We start from the raw sequence: 27,723 nt of genomic DNA, 5'->3' as shown, positions 1-27,723 counted from the left end.
ATATAAAATGAAGTCGCTTTCGCTGTCTGTTCGCTTAGATCTATTAAACTACGCCACGGATTTTAATGCAGTTTATAACAATAGATGCGAGTAATTCAGGAAGGTTTATGTGTATAACTAGCTCAATCGCGAAACTTCTGTATCACACTTACTTTACATTCATCATTATATTTCGTACAATTTAAACATATTTTTAATAGCTTATGCGTTATTCTGATATATATGCTACTAGTAGACCAGGCCAGGCGTTGCTGTGGCTGAGGTACTTGAATAAAATAATATTGCAACTATAAATTGAGATGTAAGCTATCCTATTTTTCAAGTTGGATCAAATTGCACACAATGTGCAAATAAAATTTGCAATCAGTTCAATAGTTTAGGATTCCATCGTGAACAAACAACGTGACGCGTAATTTTTATATGAAAATATGACTGAAAAGTTTTATCAAAATCCGTTGAGTAGTTTTTGAGTGAAAGAGTAACAAACATTCATCCATAGTCACAAACTTTGGCGTTTATAATATTAGTAAGATACTCGTGCGAAGCCGGGGCGAGTAGCTAGTGTAATATAAAATGTAGCTATAGGTAAAAGAATTTCTTTTATTATCCATAATGTCCCATCTAGACTTATTGTCAGATTGTTGTGTAACATTTAAACGATCTACTTTTGTGTGGATGACATGGTTATATTTAAATCAGCAATAAAATTATGTAAATATCTGCGACGCCGGACACGAAAACACGTTTGAATCCGCCAACGTGGACAATTTATTGTCGATAAATTGCTAGTGTTGTGCTTTGCAGTTTTAAATCGATATGCCTCGATAATTCAATACGTTAGTCTGTACATTCGATCGATTCAATTTACTTATTACTGTTGTATTTTGTAGTATGAAAATATATATATATAGAGGTATATGTATCCATAAATATATTTTTATTGTTTATAATGTAATGTAGATAAATACTTGTATACAATGGTAGGAGTGTTCTAATGTATATTTCAAGCAACACTTTATAGATGAACTTTCATATTAATCTTTAATTTTTTTTTATTTTATTATTTTGGCTTCATAATATATGACATATGTTATATGTTCGCGAATTTTTAAGCCTCAAAAGAACGATATCTCAAGTGTTTCCCTATCACCATGAATGTACAAAGTTTAACCAAGTGTCAATAATTAGTGTCAGTGCAATGGCTAGTTATCAGATTTTTTATCGTTACTTAAAATCTATGCTTTATATACCTAGATTTTTTTCTTCAGTATTATTAAAAGACTTTTTTTTATTTGGTTTTGGTTTTGGTTTTATATAAGATGAATACTCTTAAAATTTATTGATTCTATAATTTACTTAACACTGAATAACAATGAAGGAAAATCTATTACTATAATACTATATAAAAGAAAAACACTAAAAATATAACAAATTGATTATATTATCGCTATATATAAAATGGTGTATATACCTATAATATATATATGTTTATTCAAGTCACGTTTGAATATAACGAATTAAATTGATACAGGGAATTAATATTGCCAATACGATAAATTGATTTCTGGTTGAGTTATCGAGAAACTATTATGTTAGTGACATATGAAGTTAATTACCGGATCAACTGATGGAAATATAAAAGAGTTGCTACGACGACATAACAATCCACTTTGTAAACTAGCGAATCGCTCTTGCTTACACATATTCCATAAGTATATGTATATATTCAAAGAAATTGAAATCACTTTTGAATATCTATACTTATAAATAAAATTGGAGTGTCTGTTTGTAATATTTAAATAACCTTTTTTTATTACATGCATATGAATATAAATACAGTACTTACATACTCCAAAATAGCATTTTCGTCTGATGTTCCGGCTGATCTCTGAAATGGCTGGACCGATTTTAACGGGATTTTTCTGGCTGATAGCTGATGTAATAAGGAGTAACTTAGGCTACTTATATTTAGAAAAATAAAGTTAAATTCCACGCGGACGAAGTCGCGGGAACAGCTAGTAGGAATGAAATTAATTCTCAAGACCGTAAATTGCTTTCTGGTCAAGTTATCGAAAAACTATTATGTTAGTGCTAATGACACATGAAGTTAATTACCATGTCAATTGATGAAACTAAAAAAAGATGTTGCTATGACAACTATCTTAGTTTCTACTTATAAACTAGCGACTCACTCTTGCTTCACACGATATTAGATAGTTTTATGCAATACTTCTTACAGTACTTTGTAGTTTCTTATAGAGCTTATATTCTAAGTTACACCTCTAGCTATATGTATAATATGTATGTATTAACGTAAAATATATATATCTATGTATTTGTATCAGTTGTCTAGTACCCATAATACAAGCTTCAGCTAGCTTAACTCGTCTCTAGATGGCGCTATATGAATTGTCCTGAGATTATTATATTATAGATAGGTATCAGTGAAAAGTACCTATATTAAATTCCATACAGTAGTTTTTCAGTGATGCGTGTACAAACAGACATGTAGACTGACAGACATAAATTATAAAAACTGTTTGCCGCTATAACATAAACTCTCATATTAGTTTATTTTATACTAGCTACTCGCCCCGACTTCGCCAGGGTGTATATATATTGTTGGAATATGAAAAAACTTCAAAATTCGTTGCGTAGTTTCAAAGATTTAAGCATACATAGGGACGGACAGACAGCGATAGTTATACTATGTAATAATGATAATTTGTATATACAGACAGCCTGTTATTTATTATTGTGTGGTTAACAAATGAACGTAAAACACCTGTGTTGTTAATTAGCAAACTAATTGTATAGTCTTTTATGTTAGTTTATAAATACATATTTTCCTCAAACTATTTCATATCGGGAAAATATTGATGTCTCATGATGAGAATACTTGTTTCTGATTTGTTTACGCACTAGTTTCTGGCCTCGACTTCGTCCGCTTTACTCCGATACTCCGATTTATTCATTCATAATTTAAGAGCTACGATCCTGTCGGTGGAGCTCTTTACTCCGATATGCTAGGTATATTTTTTATGGATGATAATGGATTGCACGTGTCTGTGCATGGTTAGGCTGGTGTGGCACCAGTAGAGGATGATAAGATGAGCATGAGGAGGATGGTGACAAATTCACCAGGTATTTATTTATCACGCGATTTTAAGAAAGACGTGGAGGTCAATCTTTCATAGTACATTGCTAGCAATGGTCCACATTACTAACAATCCTATTCCCTCCCATATACCTATATTCCAAATTTAATGATGATTGCAATTGGTTCAGCCATCAAGTCGTAAAAGTGTAACAAACTCACTTTTGCATTCAAAACATTGTGTAATTATTCTGTAGAATTTTTATCATCTATACTAACATTATACAGAAGAAATATTGATTCTTTGTATAGATATATGGGCTGTATATTATGCCGATATATACAAATATAATCACCCGGGCGAAGCCGAAAAGGACTACTAAATAATACATACTTAGATAGTTTATTTGATTTAAAAATTACGTTATTTCACTTTTTTTTAATTATGCTTAGTTTTTATGACGTTTATATTTTATTTATATCATAAGGTCCTGTTAAGATTTAACGACTGTTATTGATTTTATCAAGGTTGCTTCCATAAATTACTCGTAAACATCTGTTTCATGATATATAAGTACTATGTAAGTTCTACTTGCTCTAGATGATACTACATAGATTTATTATAAACGCGTATCGTTTAATTTTATTATACAACCACCATTGTATACAAAGTTAACAAAATAATTAATCTTCTCGCTGATGTTATTCGATTAACCAATTTCCTCGCTAACCGTGTCACATCACTACGCCAGTTGTTTGCGAAGCAGCACCGCATACGGTCGCGCGCGTTCGTACTTTTTGAATTTCGAATGCCCAAATTCGAAATTCACGTTCCATTTTCAAAATTCGCGTCACTCTAATATTTGTCTATACCAGTGTTATTATTTTTAAATTGGTTTCTAGGTATTCTGCCATATATATATTTTTTTTAATATCGATCGACATTTTTTTGTTGCGTACACAGTTTATAAATTGGTATTTCTATTGTGGCGAGTGTAATATTTATTGGAATGTGTTTTTATTGCAGTATTCGTTCTGGTGACTCGAATTGCACTGTGTTTCGCGAATTGGAAATGCGTTGTTAATGTGTATACCTACGGAAAATAATTATATTTATAATACGGTGTGCATTACTTCTAGTCGTTTCCAGCCAGTATTGAGTTTTGTTTGTGAATTGTAATCCTACTGAGAGTTAATACGAACGAAGGTCGACTTGACTGTAACGATTGTTGTGCTTGCCAAGGGTCACGGGTTGATTCCCGTGTCGGAATATTAGGGATAAAGTTCACAATGAGTTGGCTATAATTGACTAGCTTTTACTTCGTAATGCTGTGGAAGAAAGAAAATTTACTTAATGTAGGTAGATATATATATGTATCTAATATATATACTATAAATTCATATAAGAGACTTTGTATAAGACGTTTAAGTGGGTACCTCAGTCTCACCTATTTCAGCAACCAAGCCCGCTTTAATGCTGTATTTCGGCTGGATGGTGAGATATGGCAGTGACATTACTGGGTAAGGAAGGAGCACATTACATCTTAGTGCTGAGGAAGGGTAACGATTGGTTACATGATATCGTGATGTACTGTTCATATATATAGGCGACGGTTACCACCTTCGATAGATAGATAGATAAAAATAATATTTTATTTACGTTAAAGGCACAAAGCACAGTAATATTAACAACAAAAATAAAAAAGTACATTGATACACTTTTTTTTTTAATCAATTCAATCGGATACGTCATCAGTTTGTGTATCCAGTTACGTAAAAAATATTAATGTACTTAAAAAAAGTATGTCTTTTATATTAGACAATAGAGAAAGCGAAATTCTAATATGTAACACCATGTTTTTGTTTTTCCATTGTATGACCTTGACCGGGGTCAAAGACAAGGTTGAATTGTATTAATGTTACTATACTTATTTATAATGGGCCACCTGTTGGAAAGCGTTTTTTTTAGTCATATATGGTTGATAATGGAATGGTGCACCCGTCTGCGCTAACGGTATACGCTGGCGGGGCACCAGAGATTGATAGGATGAGCATGAAATCGGGTCAATTAGTTCGTGGTGATTTAACCAGGAATTAAGCCCGTTGCTTGGGGGAAAGGTTAGTAAAGTGGATTGATGAGCAAATGCACAGCAATGTACCATGTCAGATTGACCCCCATGCGGTTCCCCCTGGAAACCTTCATGATAAATTCCTGGTGAATTTATCATGATGGGCTAACTGACCTGACCTCATATTCATTATATCATCGTCCACTGGTGTCCCGCCAGCATAAACCGTTAGCGCAGGCGGGTGCACCACTCATTATCATCGTTAATTGAGCGGAGCGCGGAGCTATCTTAGAGATTGAGATGAAGAAATGAAAGAGAGATTTGCACTCTTTGTAACGATACTTCTCCGAAATGGCTTGACGGATCCTTGAGGAATGGTCGGTGATAAAGGTTTGCCATAGGCTTAGCATAGCGGAAAACTCAAGCACCTAATGCGAACAATTAATTTTAAAGGCCTGATGTAAACAACACAACGGTAACAAACTATTACGGTACGGAACGGTAACGGAAAAATATTAAACTGTAATGAAAAGATTGGAAATAGACAAAAAAGAACAGCGTCAAATCCCACCGCTGGATTAAGTAATCTGAGATCGACTACTACCGCTCGTCGTGTCATGTTTATGTTATTATCTGCTTCCGTGCAGATGGCTATTATGTAATTCCACAAATTGTCCAGGAATTATCCAGAGTGATTTATAAGAGGAACTGTTAATCTTTAATGAGAATTGGATTTGACATGTGCGTCGTCGCCCTGTACTGGTATATCATACTATTATATCATCATTTGCTTCTTCCTTCTCCCATTTATTTGTGGTCGGCGTATTATATTTCTCTCTTCCATTCATCCCTGTTCGCAGTCATCTCGTTATTTGCTCCCTTTCTTGCCATACCATCTTTCACACAGTCCTTCCATCTCTTTTTCGACCTTCCTCTGTCCTTATAACCATCCAGTTATATGTAACACTTTCCTTAAAATATTATATCCATTCCTACGCATTACATGCCCATACCACGGCGAACGATTATAAATAAATCAGCAATCAGTTAGGACGGTCGGGTAATCAGTGTAGTACACTAGTGGACATCAAATTGACGACCCCACGCGGTTGCCCTGGTAAGCAACATGAACTCTTAATTGAATCTTGTAGCCGGAGTCGCGGTGGACTGTCATTGCGATCCCATGATTTGGGTAATTGGTGCTTTGTCTGTATATCTTGGAGATTTTAGTCACTTAAAGTATCACATTACCTATTCACTTCCCCCGAAGCGGACGGATCTCAATGAGGGATTTTTTCAAAAAAAAAAAAAAGGTTAACTCCACTGGTGTTCCGTGTGTACGATTAGTGCTGAAGGGTGTACCAGTTGTTCATCATTCTTAAGAAATTGACAGTGCTATTTATTTTGTGCATATTTGTCACCATCGTGATAAATTTCTGGTGAATTTGTCATGCTCATACTATCCTTCACCACTGGTGCCCCACCAGTGTAAACCGTTATCGCAGGCTGGTTCCATTATCATGGCATGGCATGACAAACGAAATCACTTTGGTTTCCAGGGGTGGAGGTCGACTTAATACCCACTAGTGTGCTACACCAATTTTATGCAAATTATTTCGATATTTTACGTTTACGTTTTTTTATCACTCCTATTTTTGATTAGATAATTATAATATGCAAGATTATTTAGAAATGGTTTTATAAACGGTTTTTCCGTACTGATGACGTTTCATTATAAAAAAATATAACCATTGATAACAATATGGCGGTCGCGGTTTGCTTACAACTACAAGTACAAGATGGTAAACGGTAGAGTCTCGAGCATAATTCTCTGATAACAAGTACATATATTTGCTGGAAAAACTACTTAGAGGCCTCTAGGCCTATAAGTAGGGAATTATCATCTAATTGTCTTGACTTGACCAGGGTTTTCTTCTGATTGACTGTAGATTGAAATTTAGTCCAATCCGGAACCAGAACGTTTGTTGTAACAGCGTCGAAATATCGGTAACTAAGTAATATTGTTATGGAAATTATCCCGTTTATATAATTTCCTTACATTGTTTGCTTGATTTTTTGTGTGGTTACATCATTTTAACTGATGTGGTGCCATCCATAAATAACGTTATGAAATATTTCATTCCAGTTGTGACAGACTGTGTCATTGTCACAGTTGGTCACATTGGTCATGTTTGTCTTTTCCGTAATATAAATAAACAACATTTAATTTTGTATGTATGATGACAAAAATAGGCTCAATTACATTAATGATCTTTAATTGATGATGATATTATTTAACTATCTAATCGATAAACTATTAAGAGTTGAGATATCTAATCTACATTCCTAAATACTTAGATAAAAATAAGCTATATGTATACATACAAGCATATTAATAGCACAAGTAGTTATTACAAGTAATACTTATTACAGGGGGAAGGGTACTGATAGTGTGTGACATTGTGACAATAGATGGTCCACCGTCTAGTCACATATTGTCACACAGGAGAGGAGGGAGAGGTTAATTTCGTGACTTCACTTTTCAAATCTAATATGTCTAAGTATGTATTAAAATAAGAAGTTCAAACTACTAACAATTTTTTTCGCTATGTATAGTAAAACGGGGTGTGTCACACAAATGTGACCAACTGTGACAAGGATGGAGATGGGGTAAAAAATGGAATGACGTAATTAATGTATGGCCTTTAGTTAAAACGTGCAATTACACCGAGTTGTATCATAATAAATAGCTATTTCTATGTCTCCGCGAATAGTTCTAAATAAACGTTGGCATGTTGTTCAAACAGACTGCTCTATAAATATCACTCTTTATTAGCAGTTGGAATTGCTATATATATACAATGTAGACGTCGTCCTACACAAACAGACAAACGGTTTAATCGTCTTACGATGATCACCATCAGGAATTAGTGGTTTAGGAAACCGCTTTACTTTCGATGTTGGCGGGTTCGTTTCCTCGCACGGTACAAACATTTGTATTTATGAGTATGAGACTGTTTGACTTTCATTTATAATAAAAAATATTTATATCAGTTGTCTAGTACCCATAACACAAGCTATACTTAGCTTGGGACTTGATGGCGCATTAATAGTGTGTCAAATGAATGACAGATTCTTCCTATGGTCGCGGGTTGATGACCATAGGTAGTAAGGTGGTGTGCTAAACCTGTAAACTACCGATGCCGTCAAGATATATATATCTTATATATATAAAATTCTCGTGTCACAATGTTAGTTACCATACTCCTCAGAAACGGCTTGACAGATTTTTATGAAATTTTATATGCATATTCAGTAGATCTGAGAATCGGCCACCATCTATTTTTCATACCGCTAAGTGGTAATGGATATCTACCCTTAAATATATATATTTTTTTATTTTTACGACATATATTTTTTGTTTTATTATTATTTAGGATTGAAAAATACATACAACTCTAATTTTCACCCTTCTATCAGCAACCCCTATTTTTTTATAGCGTTATTAATTTATATGGCAAAACAAGTTTGCCGGGACATTTAGTTTTATATATATATATATATATTTGGATGCCCTATCAGTTATGAGTTATCGTGAGCTTGTTATCAATTGTTGTATTTTACCTTATCTATCAACAACTAATGACGTAATTTATAAATTATTACACTTGCCTTAATGGCTAGTTATTAAACGAGCATCACGAACGGACGTGGGGAATAACATATTCTACTGCATATTGTCGGTATATTGCAGTAATATTTTCTTTGATTGAGCTTTTTTTTCGTACTACTCTAATGCTGTGGCAGCAGTTGGCCTTTACAGCTTCACCGGACGATAGGGGGCGAGTACAGGTGGCACTCCAAACCAAAGGAATTATGAAGCGGCTGAAGGACAACTCTCGCTTGAAGGATACGACTTTAGTCTGAAGGCACCGCTAGGGGTTAGAACCTCGCATGAGGCCGTCGTAATTTCGATCCCTGTTTGAATTGGACGAGGGATCGATCGGAGGGGGTTTTGTTGAACGAAGTGTGAAACGCGGAGCGATCTTAGAGATCAGATTTGCACTCTTTGTAACGATACTCCTCCGGAACGACTCGATCAATCGAGACGCGTCCTAGTCATCCCTCAGATCCCCCATCAAATTCAAACAGTTATCGAAATTACGACGGCTTCAACCCGAGGTTCGAATCCTTAGCGTTGCCCTCAGACTAAAGTATCCGTTAGACATGGATGTGCTCCCTTAAACGGACCCAATGGGTTGGACCACCAGCCCTCTCTATTCGTGGTGTCTTTTTCTTCAGCAAATATTAGTCCACTGCTAGATATGCGCCTCTTGGATTTTTTTCCAACTTCTTCTGTCTACGGCGTATCTTGTCCAGGTCGGCCGTTTTTGACGTCCGACCATTTGGCAGCTGGTCTGCCTACGCTTCTGTTTCCCATCCTAGGTCACCCTGGCAGTGGACATTGAATCTGCTGCGTTAAATATATATAAATTGTTCTCAGTTAATATAAGGTCAGCGCGAGTAAGACAAAACATAATTGTGAAACACATCTAACGAAAATAACACAACGCATTATTACACAACGCAGTTGGGTAACGTATTTTAATTAAGATTAATCTTTTAATGATATATTTGAAGATATCACAAGTTCAAAGTATGTTTTATTTACCGATTAAAAAGGATAGAATAGAAAATTCTCGGTTCAAATAAACCAAAATTTTAGTACTTTTAAATAGTCATATTTATTAATCTACCTCACTAGAAGAATCAGCTAGAAACTTGTGATGAGTCTGGGTTTCGAATGAGTGGTAGAATAAAAAAATATCACTATTCAAAAGTGCTTATATTGAGTTTATTTGAATAAAGATTATTTCTATTTAATAATTACAAACAACAGTAAAAATAATAATTTAATTTTTTTTTTCGGAATACTCTAATGGTTTTGGCTGCAGCTGGCCTTTAACAGCTTCACCGGACCATAGAGTAATGTGGTTTAGTAACCCCATTGATAGCAATGTACAATATCAGGTTAACCTCCGACTGGAAACCATCATGTAAATTTCCTAGTGAATCTGCCACGATGGGCTAACTGACCTGACCTCATACTCATCTTATCATCCTCCACTGGTACCCCGCCAGCGTAGGTTATACTATTAGTGCAGTGAACATTTCATTATCATCCCTTAAACTGGTTTTAAAAAAAAAGTTATTGAGTTTCTTGTCAGTTCTTCTCAATTTAAACTGAACAGGACGGTGTAGGTAAAAAATTGTAATATTAAAAATTTTACGTTCATAAGCGGCTAAAAGGTCCTACATGAATAAGTGATTTTTGAGAAAATTATTTTTAAAAATTCGTGTTTAATATACATTACTTAAATTATTACCCGGGTCTTGTGACGGTAGATGAAAAACTGCTGTCACCTATCTACATTGATATCGCTGTTGCTCCAGTCAGCTCGTGACCACGGCTAGTGCAACCTAGTCTTTCGGCTCGAGAGAGGTAAATACCTTTATTTGCCATAAAATTATTCGTGTTAAGACCCGGTTAATAATATAAATAATGTAAATGATTTTTGAATAGAAACACAAATACTTCTTTATATAGCGTATATACCCAATTATTTCTCAGAACGGTAAAAAAATTCGTTCGGTATAGACATAAACAAATTATGTAATGTACTTGATCTATAGACATTTTTATTGTCTATAGCACTTGTATTATGTAAAAAACAATATTCTAACCGAGTGTTCTGTTTTTCACGACTCGAACAAGTAATGTGTGTACAGTCAGTCAATATTTACATTCCACTGTACCAGTACAGTCAGCGGCATTGTTAATCAACAATACACCGTATTTGTATAGTATACATTGTTATATCTATGTTACTGATGTACATCAGTTGCATGATCAAGTAGCACGATGAAATACGAATATTTGTCGAAAACCAATAAATACCACAGTGTATAGACAGATAAATAGTTTATTTGATTGTTACTGATCACACACAATTGCATATTAGAGATGCAGCGAATAGTCGAAGTCGTGGCGAGTTACGCCATTATTATTCGACATGATCAAGGAATATTAAATTTTTTTTTTATTGTTATTAAATAATAATATCACGCTTGTACATCTTACAGTACTCTTGAACTTGCCGCACATTTATTTGTTACTGTAACCATGTTTTTTCTAAGGTTATCATAAAAGAAAGCAATAAAGTTAGAAAAATCAGTTTCATATCATAATATTGGTAGTAATTTTTCATTAAATGCTGGCAACGCTTTTATTATATACTATTATACGGGGAATACCTAGTTTTGTCTATTTTTTTCATTCAAACTTTATTTTAGACGATTTTTCGCCGAATGTCGAATAATACTGGCTATTATGCGGTATTCGACGAATAAAAAAAAATGTCGAGTAATGCGGAATACCGAATAATAGCGAGTATTTCCGGCAACTGTATTGCATATCCGTAAATGTGGACTTATGATAGTTTAATTATAGTCAATAAATATTCGTACGCTTCATTTAAGCAGATTTTGTAAAATCGTTGACAAAAAAATAAAGTATCATTGTTAATATTAATACAAACAAGTCATAAGCTTAGTGTGGAAAATTGTTCAGAGACCAAAATACCGATTTGCATCCCTTTTGAGTGCACGTGAAAATCTTATACATAAAATTTTCGTGTCACAATGTTATTTACTATACTCCTCCGAAACGGTTTGACCGATTTTTATGAAATTTTGTATGCATATTCAATAGTCCTGAGAATTGGCTGCTATTTATTTTTCATAACCCTAAGTGATAAGGGTTGTCCACCTCTAACATTTATTTTTTATATTGTGCACAAAATTTTTTATAATGTGGCATTAAAAATACATACAACCCTAAATTTTCGTCCTTCTACCATCAACCCCTATTTTTAATGGTGATTTTAAATTCAGTTTAGTTTAATTTAATCAATTTAAGTTCATAAATTAATACAATTAAAAAACTCATAATATACGTTTTTGATTTCGTTGTTCTAAAGATTATTACTATTTTTTTAAATTTAGATAAGTATGTATATTTTTTTTATTTGAATAAAGACTTACTATGACTATTCTATTCGAGTTGTCGACATAGCGACATTACAAAAATACCAAACGAAAGGCCAAGGTCGTATTATATCCGTTAATTACTGTTAATGTCACCGGCAGAGCATTATGCTAATTACGTCTCTTGGTTACCACTGTCTCCCCATACACACGCGTCATACATACAGTCGTCATACATACATATATACAGTCTACACGATGACGCCACGCACAGAGCCTGATATGTTACATTTTTTAAAATAATTTTACTTTCTGTCTGACCGTTTGTCCTTGCTAATCTCTGAAGCGGCTGGACCGATTTTGACAATATTTTCACTCGCAGATATCTAATGTTAGAAGGAGTAACTTATGTACTTTTATTACAGAAGATTTTTTAATATAAAAAAATAATAATTCAACGCTATTAGAAAAACTTTAAATCTATAGCACTGACAATATTATCTGATTACATTAATAATGAGTGCGTAGCGACTTCTATGTTGATTATCGCATGCCTCTTACTTGTTATACTGTAATTATTTATATAAAAAAAAACATCGATTAAAAAGAGCAACACACAAGTTTCTTGCTCATTCTTCTTGTGATGAATCTGCATTCCGAATGAGTGGTAGATTCAAAATATGACTATTCAAAAGTGCTTGTAATGAGTTTATTTGAATGAAGATTATTTCTATTTCTATTACGGGCACTAAGTTAATTTAAAAAATGACATGAAGTTAATAGTTATAGGGTTCATGTTTAATACATAGAGATTGACCAATAAATTAAGTAATTATAAACATTGTAATAGGTCTCAGTTAATAAAAAGAGGACTCAAATTTGAATTTAAATTGATCTATATTATTGTAAATATGTACAACATTTATTTGAAAATAATACGAGCTGAGTTTCTTGTCAGTTCTTCTCATCTCGAAATCATTCCGAACTGACGGTAGATTGACATATTACCTGTAATAGACTTACATGAATAAAGATATTTTGAATTTGAATTTAAATAGACCAATAAATGCTACGAACATTGTAATAGGTCTCATGTTTAATTAATAGAGATTGACCAATAAATTAAATAAGTCAAAACTACGTGTGCTTTCTAATCACACTGTAAGTTGTCATACTGATTGTTGCTTCATCGGTATTTCAATTTTTAATTGTATTAATTATTCAAAAGAAACTTATTAATTCAAGGTGAATTATTTAGACACAATACTTTCTTCATATTCACTGTATATTTATCATATTTTATAGGATTGCTAACATATTTAAATGTTATCTAGGCAGGCTTAAAGTTACTTATGAACTAGGGTCATATATTTAGTATTGACGTTAAGTCTCGTAGTGGTCTAGCGGTTTAAGCCTTACTTCCGATGGTCGCGGGTTCGATTCCTCGCACGGTACATTTGTATTAATGAGTATGATTGTTTGTATCGGTCTGGGTGTGTCTTTTCTATGTATAATAGGTATGTATTTACAAAAAAATCTATGTATTTGTTTCAGTTGTCTAGAACCCATAACGCAAGCTTTAGCTAACTTAATTTGGTTCTAGATGGCACTGTGTGAATTGTCCTGAAGTTATTATTATTTATTATCTATTGTAGATTGAGCTGCGACAAGACCCAATAATTTACCCCGTCATGTTCAATTTAGCCTTGCACAGAAAAAACATTGAAAAGATTGGAAAATACTGGTCTAGACTATTCAGATCTAGTCAAACCTATTACAGTACGTAGACCATTATAATTCTTAAAATAGATGTAGAGGAATGCACTGCGAATTTATTGCATTTTTTTAATTTGCCGAAGCATTTGGGTGGCTGCCAATTCATTTACACTACGAAAGTGCAGTTACTATACTAAATGTTGTCTTTATGACATTTTTGCCTCCTCCGATAGAAACCCCGTCCAATTCAAATGGAGATCGAAATTACAAAGGCCTGTGCCGCGGTTCGAACACCTAGCGGTGCCCTTAGACTACAGTCGTATCCGTCAGGCAGGGGTTGGACTTCAACCGCGCCAGTAGTCCTTTCGGTTTGGAGTGCCATCTGCACTCTCCCTCTATCGTTCGGTGAAGCTGTAGAGGCCAGCTGCGGCCAACAGCATTAGAATAGTTCGAAAAAATCTATGTAATATCTTATATACATCTATTAACGATATTAATGTAAAGTCTTAGTAAAATTCATTCTCTGGTTGTAATATTAGTAAGAATAAAAATTTACATTTTGCTATCGCGTGGCAACTATTACTGCGTCAGTGTGAGTGGAGTCTTAATGGAGTCGCTCGCAAATTGATTTGTATTACGTGTATGTTTTATGTATGTATATATACGGCTATTTGAGTATCTATTGCGCAATACGACCTTGCACGATCATAGCTGTTATCTCTTATGTATCTATACGTGTATGTATATAGAATATACTACTAGTTACGAGTGAAAATTTGATTATATTAGAGTTGTAAATGTACTGACTTCTCAGGACATGTTCTAGGTTTTGCAGTGTGCTGAATAGATTTTTTAATAACTATTTTTTAACACGTATGTTATTATTCTATACTATGTATAAACGTGATGTTGCAGAAGAATTGAGGGAATTAGTTGGAAAGATAAAATCAGAAATAACGAAGTACTGTAAAGAGTTAAAGAACAGAGACAGGAATGTTAGATACTACACGACGAACTTAGACCAAGATATAGCTATATTAAGCAGATCAAGAAAAAAGAAAAAGAAAAGAGTCCTATTGTATCGACAACTAAAGAGATGAAATGAAATCGTGGAAAATGACAAGAGCCCAGCTCTTAAATAATGAAGAGCTATATATATATTTACTATTTTTCTCTATCTGTTTGTTCCGGCTAATCTCTGAAACGGTTGGAGTTTTGACGGGATATTTTTTAGTTAGTAGTTCATGTAATAAGGAGTAACTTAGGCTTCTTTTATTTCAGAAAAATCTTTTATTTTAGAAAAATAAAAAGATAAAGTCCACGCGCATTAAAAATATGATTATTCTAATTACTTAAATTTCATTTTACCTATTATAACGCAATGCTATTTCTGCGTCTTGCTTTTAAACTGAAATTTGGGGTTGGCAACCCTAGACTAGACTAGGTATATATTATCAGTTTTATACTATGAAGTATTGTTTACGTTTGTGTACTACTAGACTAGGATAGTAATAGGCGAGTCTCTTATCTGTTTATAATATGTTATTTCCCTAAATAATGTCTGAGAAATTAATGAATGAATGTTACCAAAGTAGACTTTGAACAAAGTCGTATCAAGTTAAAGTTTTAAGTTCAATAAATCAAGTTAGCAAGTAATTCTTCAATTATGGTCCCTAAGGGGTCTAGGAAGGGTAAGGAACTTAGATTCTGCCAAGCAGAAGAGGAAACGCCACTGCACATCCTATGTGGTTGTAGCCCACTCATGCATAAACGAAATATCGCCTTTGGAAAGTATATCCAGGATATATAGGAGATAAAATCCATCGCTCCTAAGAATATCCTCCAATTCTTGTACCTGACGGGTAGATAGCGAACTTTGAAAAAGGGTGTGCACAATAGATTGCAGTGCTACAGGTCTTAACACCTGACAATAGGCCAAAATCCTCAATAAAAAAAATACCATGCAGTCCCAAACTTATCAGGCCTGGAGACGGTATGTGGTACTGCAGAGTCATCTTTATGACCCTTCGGTTGGTAAAACGATGTTTATGTCACGGAGGCCCCATTGCTAGCAATGCACCATGTCAGATCATGGTTTCCAGGGATCTCCAGGTGGTCCCTGGAAACCATCGTAATAAATTCCAGGTGAATTTGTAAGGCTGGGCTAACAAACATGATCTCATCATCCACCACTAGTACCCCGCCAGCGTATATCGTTATCGCAATCGGGTGTAGCATTCCATTATCATCCTTTAAATAAGATCAGTATATCCACGCAGATGACTTTGCAATAAGTCTACTTCAGTTTTAATTAAAATATAAATAAATTTGAAAATTTAAGTGATAAAGAATGAATTCTCAAATTAAAATCGTTCGTATATAGATTAGAGAGTGATTAGATAATTGTAAGTGTTATTTATTGGGGTTTAAACTGTAGACGTAAGAATAGAGTTGTATATATACAACTAGCTGACCCGCACGACTTCGTCTGCATCACACTTATCATTATATATTACCCATTTTACATAATATATTTTTAATTTTTAGACTATATGTTATTCTGACGTAAAAACTTTCATCCACTATTTTATTTTAACCCCTTTAATGGTAAATTTTTTACAAACTTTGAATGACATATTTATTCATATTTAATCAACAGCTTCAAAAATAAATTTCAAGCTTTCAGCTTCAAAAATGACGATTCTTGCATACAATCTTTCATGCCCACTTTGAGCATCTTACAATCCTTTTTTCGCATTCAAAAGTAGGCTATGTCCTTTCTCAGGGTCTAGACTATATGTGTACCAAATTTCATTTAAATCGGTTCGGTAGTTTTGACGTCAAAGCGAGAAAGACAGGGTTACTTTCGTATTTATAATATTAGTAAGGAGTAAGGATTGTAATTTATACTATATATACTAATACTGCCAGACCCAGCCACGCGTTGCTATGGTTGAGGTTCTTGAATAAAATAATATTGCGACTATAAATTGAGATGGACGCTATCCTATCTTTCAAGTTGGATCAAATACAACACAATATGCATATCAAATTTGCAATCGGTTCAGTAGTTTAGGAGTCCGTCGCGGACAAACAACGTGACACGTAATTTTTATATATAAAGATTGTATAACAATTGTAATATATACGTAGACAGTCTCAGATTTATATGCTTTACGTGACGGTCGTGGTGGTCTAGCAGTTGAGCACACCGGTCGCGGTTTCGATTCCTCGCACAGAAACTTTTACTTATTATTATACATTCATGAGTATAATTGTATCTGGGTGTTTTCTATGTATATTATGTGCGAATTTACAAAAATATACATATAAGTATTAATATCAGGTGTCTAGTACCCATAACACAAGCACTATTTATCTTAGGACTAGTGAATTGTCCAGGTTTATTGTGTTATGATATGACCATAGGTTCATTGTATAATACATGCCTGTTATAGTATAGAACGAGCCGAGAAATTCAAAGATTTGTAATGCAACCGTGCGGAGCCGGGACGCGTCGCTAGTTTAATATAAACCTATTAATATCTTTGATTATTATACTTTCATTAAAACACTATTAAAGTTGCCGAACAAGTTATATCGTAATAATATCAAGGACCAAAAGTGACAGATATGAATAAAATATCATAAGTAACAATCGAATGGTCGATACGGCCTTGCAAGAGAGAGGGACGGAACGAGACGCAGATATGATTGTGTGCGGGTTAGTGCGGGACGGCGATACCGGCGCGCGCGCAACGTGTCTACCACGTTTTAAGTTTTTAGGTTAAGTTCATTTTGTAACTGCTCGGTGTTGGTGTCTCGTGGTTCTTTTTTTTTTATTTCAGTTCCTTGCCCTTTGTTTTATTGTTTCACTCTTGGTTTGAAACTGTTGTGTGTTAAGTGCTTTAATTCTTAATTTAGTGTAATAAATAGTGTTTATTCTGATGTTGCATTATGTTTGCGTATTGCATAGGGTAATGGTTGATTGATATTGATAATAGGATTGATTAAACGGTTGATAATGGTCAGCCATATTTATTACTTTACTAGTGGTCGTACCCCGACTTTGTATGGATGGTAGTAACTGTAGGTTTTTATGTCTTAACTTAATATAACCTATGTCGCTCGGGAATTATAACTTGCATTATTCGAGTTGGTGCAAATAAGTGGTTGTGGAGTTTGCTTTCTTGATAGTGAAATGTGTCTCTTTATGGTATTAATATAGATCTTATTCTTGACAATTTTGCAAAAATATTATAGGCATATTCTGTTCTGTTCTGACTGACACTCGACTGAGGTAGTGAGGTTTGTGTCTGATATAGTTATAAGTAGGTTTTAATTTATTTTAAATTGTCAAGTTTCCTTTTAACTAAATATGCAATTTTTATTTAGATAAATTAAAGTACGATAGGATTGACTTACAAAGTACGGACAAGGCTCAACTCTCCCTAAATAAATAAGAAGTTAAAAAATTAACAATTTTGTATTGATGTATGAAGTTAAAGTAGTATTCCCATACAATATACTTATTTGTTATTTTTAAAGACATTACTCATACAAATGAAAGTCTGATTATATTATAATTTAAATTGACTTTGACAATTATTATAATTATTATGATGTAAATGAATAATGAATTAATTTCTTGAGAAGCTATTTTAACCAATTTTGCATTGATGTATGAAATAGTATTCCCATACAATATATTTATTTAAATGTAATTTTTAAAGACATTACTCATGCAAATGAAAACCTAAGTATATTATACAATTTAAATTGACTTTAACAATTATTAGAATTAAAGTAATTATGGTGTAAAATAATTAATAATTAATTTTTTGACAAGTTATTTTAATGATTTATGTAATTTAATTTAATTTAATTTTCAAGATAGTTAAGTAGTTACTTAAATGTATAGTTAATATTGGTATTGTTGTAATAATCTATTTGTTTATAATAGCATTCTGTTACTTTCTTTCAAATTGAGAAGTCATTGCGACAGAGAGAGATAGAACAGTTCAATAGTAAATTTATTTATTCATCCAAAACAATACTAATTGTGTATGATAACATAATAGTAACATTACTGTAAATTTTCGTCAACAAATAATAGAAACTTAAGCAGTAAATCTCGTTATTCAAATAGCATAGTGCAGTAGGTCCTTATAAGTCTTTATGGTCATCTATACATCTATACATATAAATAAAATTGGAGTGTCTGTTTGTAATATTGAAATAACCGGGTTTTACATCCATATGAATATAAATACGGTACATACGCCAAAATAGCATTTTTTACAATTTTTGACTGTCTGTCTGTCTCTTTGTTCCCGCTAATCTCTAAATTATATTATTAATAGCTGGATTGATTTTGGCGGGACTTTTTTTGGCAGGTAGCTGATGTAATAAGAAGTAACTTAGCTATTTTTATTTTATAAAAAATCTCTAATTAAGTTTATTGTTAAATTCCACGCGGACGTAGCCACGGGTACTGTTAGAGTTATTATATATAGAAGTAAATGTGAGTGACTTAACCAATGTTAGTATGACTTAACATGGTTAACATTAACGTCTATAATAAAAAGAAGAATCCAATGCTTCTTTCCTATTACATAATCTTGGTTTCTTATCAATGTTTCGTATCATAGAAATAGAGACAGAAAAAAAGAAATTACTTTTAGCATTACAAGGTTAAGAAGCCAATGCTTCTTCTTCTTTCCTCTTACATTCTATTCATGCGCCACCTACCACTTTTGTTATATTTTCTCTACCTAAAGGTTGTCTGGAAGAGATTGCTTCTAGCGATAAGACCGCCTTTTGTACTTCCATATCTCTTTTCTGTCTAATTCTCTTATGTATTAATTCGATTGGTGCAATAAAGAGTTTATAAATAAATAAATAAATAATTTTGAGTTCTTATCAGTGTTTCGTATCACAGAGACTAAAAAAATAAAATACCATGTTATTTTTAGCATTACAAGGTTAGGTGTATTTTTATACTACGATTGTGGTAAACAAACGTACGGCCCATCTACTAGTAAAAGGTTACCGGAGCCTATAGACGCCTGAAACAGCAGCGGTGTCGCGTTGCCGACCCTCAAGAAACCTTAATGTCTTATAACGTCTTAGACTTCTAGAATGGTCGAGAGGAGTACACACGGATGTCACATGATAACGTGATGTCTGTGCGAGCTGTTCATGTATATAGGCGACCTCGGTGTTACAAAGAATTTATCGCGACGGTTTCCAGGGGAAACCGCGTGGAGGTCAACCTGACATGATGTTACATTGCTAGCAATGGGATCATTAGCCCACATTACTAACAATCCTCTTCCCCCCTATAGGCGACGGTTACCACTTACCATCAGGCGGGCCTGATGTCTCGGTTGCTATTCCAGTCACAGAAACATATGCTAAAAATAAGAGCATTGTCAAAGTTGATATATTGGTTTTGATCGAAACAACCAGTTGGTTAATCGTTTCCTTATACTGCAGACAAAATGTCAACCGTATACATATACATAAATTAATTAAATATTGTCTTTTCGTTTTGATAAACTGGCCGTGGAGCGCCGGTCGAGCTTTCAATGCCGTCCAAAAACTTGATTTGTTTATACCCATTTTTGTTGTATACCATTACGGTTATTATCACAGACGGTGTAGTCAGGGATATCTGTGTTAATACGTAAAACCAAAATTTTATACTATTTTTTAAAGAAGTTACGCTGATGTAAGTATGTGAAATTTCGGACACCTTTTTTTTATATAGATAGTGCAATGCTAATATTTTTTTTTAATTATAAAAAATACATTTAATTAATAAAACAAAAACAATGTGCAATGTCATGTATTTGACATACACAGACATAAACCCTATAGTCTGTGGTGAAACTGACAATAGATTAATATTGTTTGTCTTTGATATTATTTGTCTATAGCCTTACTAGAACGTTAAACAGTGCTGAATGGTAATGTTAAAAAAAATACATAGGGCCTCTTACTACCTCTTTTTACTAACAATCTCTCGTGCACCACGATGCATTGTAAGCTGCCGATGTTTGGTAAATGCAGCACTTGATAGGGCCACAGCTCGCTCGGTATATTTGATTTTTTTTTATATATCTCTTTAAATTTAGGGACTTTGTACCATCTAAGTACATGTTAGTCCCATTGTACCCTAAAACCAATCACCCCATTACCTCACCAGTGAACAGATTGCTTTAGCCATACCCCCCGAACGATCGGCTAAAACAGTATATTTGAATTAAACTTGACAAAGACGGCACAGTCTTACATTTTAATTTGATATAATCAGGGTTTCTAAAACCAAGACTCAGATATATAAATAGATACATACTTTTTTAGATTGGAACTCCTGACCTTTAGGACGTAAGTCGTTATAGTAAACCACTAGGTCATTACGGTCTCTGAAGTTTATGTATTTATAAATAAGAGTGATAAGATTTCGCTTGCCGTATTGTATTATATAAAATATTAATTATATAATTGTCCACCTCGTGGAATAGTACTGGTAGGAGATATAATAAAAATATGTATACAAGTGTACTTAAATGTAGAATGTTATTCATAAAATTGTAATAGGTGTTGCTATATGAAAAGCAAAGTATACTTAAGCTTTCCAGAGATACACATTGTAGAAACTCCTCTGCGTGGCTACCTCAGTCTCACTTATTTCATGAGCCAGGCAGCTTGCTTTGTTATGTGAAAGGGAGATAGGGCAGTGAAATTATAGGATACAGAGGTATGACATCATTGTCCTCTAGAATGGCAACACCTGGATACAGTTGCGGTTATTATTTTTTGTTTATGCTGCGATGGTGGCAAACAAGTATACGGCCCATCAATTGGGTTACCGCAGCCTGTAGACGACTGAAACACCAGGTCACATGCGCTCTGCTGACCCTGGCGAATAACCATGGTATTCTAACTGATTTGATTTCATGCTCGTCCTACTATTCACTACTATTCACTGTATACTGTATACTATATATATGTATACACTGTATACTGTATTACTTACTATTCACTGGTGCGGCGGCGGTTGTGCAACTGTATGTATGATATACCATTTTTACCTATTAATAATATTTTTGATGTTTTATATAGAAAATAAATATATATACATTCCAATAAAGAACATATGCCAACATTAGAACAAAATATTGTTAATATAATTAATAAGTTGTGACGATCAAGTGACGAATTATAACGATAAGTGACAAGTTGTAAACTGTGACGATGACGAGAGTGTGACAAGTGTGACAACCGTCAGAATGACAGCTGGCGTCGCGACACGCAGGAAGTCGCGGGCGAGGAAGAGCTGGGCTAGAATTGAGACTGATGCACAGGTATTATCATATGTTTTACGGATATGTGGATTCTAAATATCTATAGTTGATCGTAGAATGGTGTAAGTTTACGATTGTATGTATTTTTTAATGTGGAATTATGAAAGCAGAGTCTAAATAATAATAAAAAAAATTGAGATGGGCCATCTTTAACACTTATAATAGTTCCTCCTATATAATAGTTACGTCCAATTCTTAGACCTGCAGAATATACACTCCAACTGTCAAGAGATATTATATATCAGCCAAAAAAAGTTCTTAAAATGTTTCCATTGGTGAATATGTTGAGGTGTGGGATGTAAGTTATGAAAATTGTTACGACTTGCCTACGTCGCGTGCCCACAATAAAATGGAAACTGTAAAATATAGGGTGTAATGTAAAGAATATAATCCCAAATCCAGTAATCGTCATAAAACTCGGTTATGAAATGTACCTAATGTACATTTTATATCATCCAACCTAATATTATACGAAAATGTGTCTGTCTTTCTATGTTAAATATTACAGTATTAATATTACAGAAGGTAACAAACCTTCTCATTGTAATATTTATATACAATAGTTGTCGTACGTTACGACTTAACGGCTGTACGTATTTTCGTCTGCTTTGTGATTCAAGATAGCTCATGTTCAACCTCGTGATATAGTCTGTCTTTAGTTAAATAATAAATTTGTATTGAGATATTGTAAATGTTGTTTGCGCGTGTACGTGTACCTGTCTCACCTAATTTAGCCGCCAAGCAACTTGCTTCTTAAGCTGCTTTGGTTTAGGGTGCAAATTAGGCAGTGAAAGTACAGGATTAGAGCCATGATATCTTAATCTTCAGGGATGGCAACCTATGAGTGGCATCACTAACGTGATGACCGTAGTGAAGTTCATGTATCTAGACGACGTGGACGGTTCCCACTTACCAGCGGATGAGACGTCAGCTTGTTTGCCATTGCCATTCCTCTTATGTAAAAATAAAGTCATAAGATCCTAGTCAGACCTTTGAACTAACCTAATTCTAAACTGTATCTGAACAACATTAATTTAAAAAGAGCAACACGCAAGTTCTCAGGTCGTTCTTCTTGTGATGAATCTGCGTTCCGAATGAGTGGTAGAATATAAAAACTATTTAAAAATGCTTATATTAAGTTTATTTGAATAAAATATTATTTCTATTGTTCACAGTCATCCGATTTCACGGATATAGGCGACTGGCCTACACTTGGAGCGGCTGTGGCCGGAGCTCGGTGTCACTCCACTCCACCACCACAAGATGGAGACTCATCCCATCACAATGGCGTCGTGGTGAGTACAGTTTCTTTATCTATATATATTTTTATTAATATACTTCCGAGCTTTCTCCAAGGTAGACTTGGTACTTGGTAGAGTTGGTTAGTTGTACGAACTAGGAGTTTAGAAGGAGTACGAGTACGAGTACGAGGAGAAGAGTGTAGGAGTTAGAACATCTTAATTGATGATAATAGAATGGTGCAGCTCCCTGCGCGAACGGTTTACGCTGGCGGTCACCAGTGGAGCATGATAAGATAACCATGAGCTCACGTCAGTTAGCCCATCGACACATTCACCAGGATATCACGATGGTTTCCAGGTGAATGGCATGTGGTCTACCTGACATAGGAACGTAAGTGATCTCGAACAATGCGTACACTTAGACTGTGGAACTATATACCGAGGGTTTTCTCGAGAGACTACAGCATGGGGTTTTCAAGAAGGGTTTATAAATGTTTCTTAAGGGTTGATTTATACTCGTCATTATGATTGTTTGTATTGGACAGGGTGTTTTCTAGGTATATTATATATTTAGTTATAAAGAAATGAATTTAAGCATTTCTATCAGGTGTCTGTACCCATGACACAAGCTTAACTAGAGACTTGATGACGCCGTGTGAATTGTCCCGGGTTATTATAATGTATTAATAACATCAAAAACTTTGTCTGTTTCCAGGACCAAGAACGTAAACCCCTGGAGGAACATCATCATCAGACGAAGGTGGAGAAATTGGAGCCCACGCACAACCATCACGCCCACAACGATAAACACGAAAAGAACATAGATAAAGCGAAAGCCTCAGGTTGGTACATGCCAGAGGTAGAATGTAAAAAGTCGTTTTGCGTCGGTACCTCAGTCTCACCTATTTTAGCCGCCAAACAATTGCCTTTACGGCGAATCGCAGTTTTGTCGCCGAACGGAATATTCAACACTATGCTTTCAAGCTACATCCAAACCCTATTCAATGTCTGATAATGCCTCGTTCAGAGACGAAACACGTGCCCCATTATGACTATTGATTTAATGACAGTCGGAATTTGATCACCATGAAGAGGACGAAGTCTGGTCAGTCAGCGCATCGTGGCGATATCACCAGGAATTAACTATGATGGTATCTACCACCACGTGGAGTTTGACCTGATGTACCCAGAATGTACCCTACATTGCTAGCAATGGGGCTACTAGATCTCATTACTAATATATTAAAAAGTAGATAGGTACGATGGTGATTTATAAACGTGAGTCTTATGCCTGAATGTTATAAAATAAGCGATTTGTAAACGTTGTAATTGAATATTCTGCAGGTGTTGGAAAAGGCGGAAGCAAATCCGGGAAACACAAATGGGTCCCGTTGGACATAGACGTGAAGGCGGCGAGGCCGGGCAAACATGGACCCCAGCACAATGCGAGGCCCGACCATGGTATTTAAATTTATTCTTCTTATGTACGTCATGCTCGGGAACGTTCACGATATGATATTTTTAAAAAGTTAATTTTGTAGGTTTTTAAAATGCAAATTATTTATATTTTTGTCATACTCGTCAACCTTCCCGAGTATGATGATTTGTCTATTGTGGCTGTACTTGCAAAATGTTATCCCGTAATTTAGGCCTCTCGTCACTTCTCTATAGAGACGTTGGGTTACGCACTCGGGTATATTATAGTTTTTCTATGTAGTAGTGTATATTGCATTGATCCTCGAAGCTTAATGTGATTACTATATAGATAATACATGTTGATCATAAAAAGTATATGCAGTTAATCTAGTGATAGTATAGTATTCATGAAACTGAATTAAAAATATGTTATGGTTAATTATTAGGAAATATGATTCTTCCACACGTTCTGTAAATCCAATATAAACATCGCGTTTTAATCAAGCTGTAGTTTGAATAGAGTTATTATCCACTTTAATAACAAATGTTTTGGCAGACACAGTGTCGCTGAACGGCGAGGAGGTCCGGAGCCGCGGGGCCCCGGGCCGGGGCCGCGGCGCTCGGGGCCCGGGCGCGGGCCCGCCGCGGGCCGGGGCCCGGCGCCCCAGGCCCGCGTCGGCCCTGCCCGCGCCGCACCACGCGCACCTGCCCTTCCACCCGCACGACTTCCCGCACCACCCGGACCTCGCGCAGGTATTGTACATGCGAAGACGGTTATTAAACACCATACAGTCTGAACTGCAGCTACAGACGAAGGTGGAAATATCTAAAATCTACATTCGTTCGCGGCTCATATATGCGTTCCCCGAATGGTACGCAGTGTGCTCGGCTTCACAGTGGTGGAGACTACAGCTCCAACAGAACAACTACTACGTCTGTGTATAAATGCTGGACGTTCGGAATGACGTCCCTTAAGATCCTCACGGTGGAGCATTTTGTCGCCCGGTTGACGCATGCGAAGTTCTCACGCGCGAACAACGGGCGCCCACCGGACGTAACTCGCGACTTACTCTCCATTTCCATCCATTCATTCGCGACGGGGCGGTGGTCAACGTCAACCCTGCTAGCGACTTTAACTCTCACTCTCGTCCCAGTACTTTTTCAGCCGGCTACATAACCGTAGCTGGCTTCGCCACAACGGCTTTAACGAACGACGCTGGGGTGGGTGATTTACCCCAGTAATACGTCCGGGTTATCACACGCATAGGCCCGTACCCGGCAGAGGACAACAAGCAACAATCAAGCTTGTAAAAATGCATTTTTCGTTATTAACGGTTAATTAACCGCATTTTATGCCTGATACTTTCCGTAGCTAAAGCTTAAACATAAGACAAACTACACTAGCTTTACAAAAGAAATCTCAACTAGAAACTTCAAAACAAGCCCTTCTCAGTTCTTCTCTTTATTATTATTACTTTAATGGACGCCATCAGGGTCATCCATGCCCATGTGATTGAGTTAATAAGTCGACCATTTTCATGTAAGCATGTCTTATGTTTCAGAATTTAAAAAAAATTGTATTTAAAGTGTTTAAAGTTTTACATTATTTCCATAATTTGCGTCGCACCTTAAACAGGGGTTAAGAAAGTATTACAAGAATTTGAGGAAATCACAAATTTAAATGTAAATGTAAAATGACTAAAATTGGTGCGACGTAATTTATAAATTGACCCTAGTTAATAAAATGTTAAGGTACATAATTGCTGAGCATTATTTTGTCTATGACTTATGTACTATTCTGAATGAGTTCTCTTCTAAACAGTAGTTTTAATGGTTACAATGAAATATATAAATCATATATATATGAAACTAATATACGCGGTTGAAATACAGTTTATAATCGCTTGTTTGCAACTATAGTGTTTTTAAATATTTAAAATCTATAAAAACGATATTTACAAATTATAATGTTACTTAATATATAATGGTTAACGTCTAATTTCCTATAACGCACCTTGATTTTAAATTAAAAGGAATATTATTAACTGCTATTAAAATAATCGTTAAGAAAAGAAGAGTGGTACATAAGTCGTAGTGTATTCCTATCCCTCCTTTGAATTCATCTCCATTTTGTATCATTGACATAAGTAAATCATGCTTGTTGGGCTTTTGAAATATTAACCAATAATTATTTATAATATGCAATTTTATATAATTAACATATATATTTGAATTTATAAAATATATGATATATTAACAGAACTATTTTATAACATTGTTGAAATTTATCTAAAGGCTAAACTTCTTACAGTCCATAATCTCTGCATATTTTATTAATATTATAAACGCGGAAGTTTGTGGTATGGTTGGATGTTTGTCACTCTTTCATGAAAAAACAACTCAATAATCACAAACTTTCGCTTTTATATTATTAGAAAGAAAGAAAGAAAAATATTTTATTATATTAGTTAATTTGTTAACGCTAATGTTATTAAGAAGTCTTTATAGTGGATTTTTATTCTTCTTTTTTAAGTTTTACACTGTAATTATTAATTTATTATTATTAACTTAATAATACATACTAAAATATAAAATAAAACGATGAAATTTGAAAAGTTACTTGTAAACTACTATGTTTTATTACTGCAACATGTAAAGGTAATCTTCCGTCTACACCTGCCATGCTGTTGTATGTTGATTTGGTGAGATATGGCAGTGCAATTACAGGATAAGAGGCATGAAACCTTACTTCTCAGAAGCATATG

The 27,723-nt window shown here is 34.5% G+C and overlaps 1 protein-coding gene across 1 annotated transcript in view; it reads left to right on the top strand.

The window, feature by feature from the left end:
* The window catches only part of LOC131845246 (titin), an 89,164-nt gene that overhangs the window by 28,179 nt on the left and 33,262 nt on the right, over window positions 1–27,723 (top strand). Inside the window, exons 4-7 of the mRNA XM_059194285.1 lie at window positions 23,477–23,596; window positions 24,258–24,384; window positions 24,887–25,003; window positions 25,515–25,711. Coding sequence (XP_059050268.1) covers window positions 23,477–23,596; window positions 24,258–24,384; window positions 24,887–25,003; window positions 25,515–25,711 — 561 coding nt within the window. The remainder of the gene's footprint in view (window positions 1–23,476; window positions 23,597–24,257; window positions 24,385–24,886; window positions 25,004–25,514; window positions 25,712–27,723) is intronic.

The sequence above is a fragment of the Achroia grisella genome, unplaced genomic scaffold (assembly GCF_030625045.1).
Source record: "Achroia grisella isolate CSIRO2021 unplaced genomic scaffold, CSIRO_AGI_Agris_v1 utg461, whole genome shotgun sequence".
NCBI lineage: Eukaryota > Metazoa > Arthropoda > Insecta > Lepidoptera > Pyralidae > Achroia > Achroia grisella.
The sequence above is the reverse complement of the archived record's forward strand: the minus strand, read 5'-3'. Positions and strand labels throughout refer to the sequence as shown.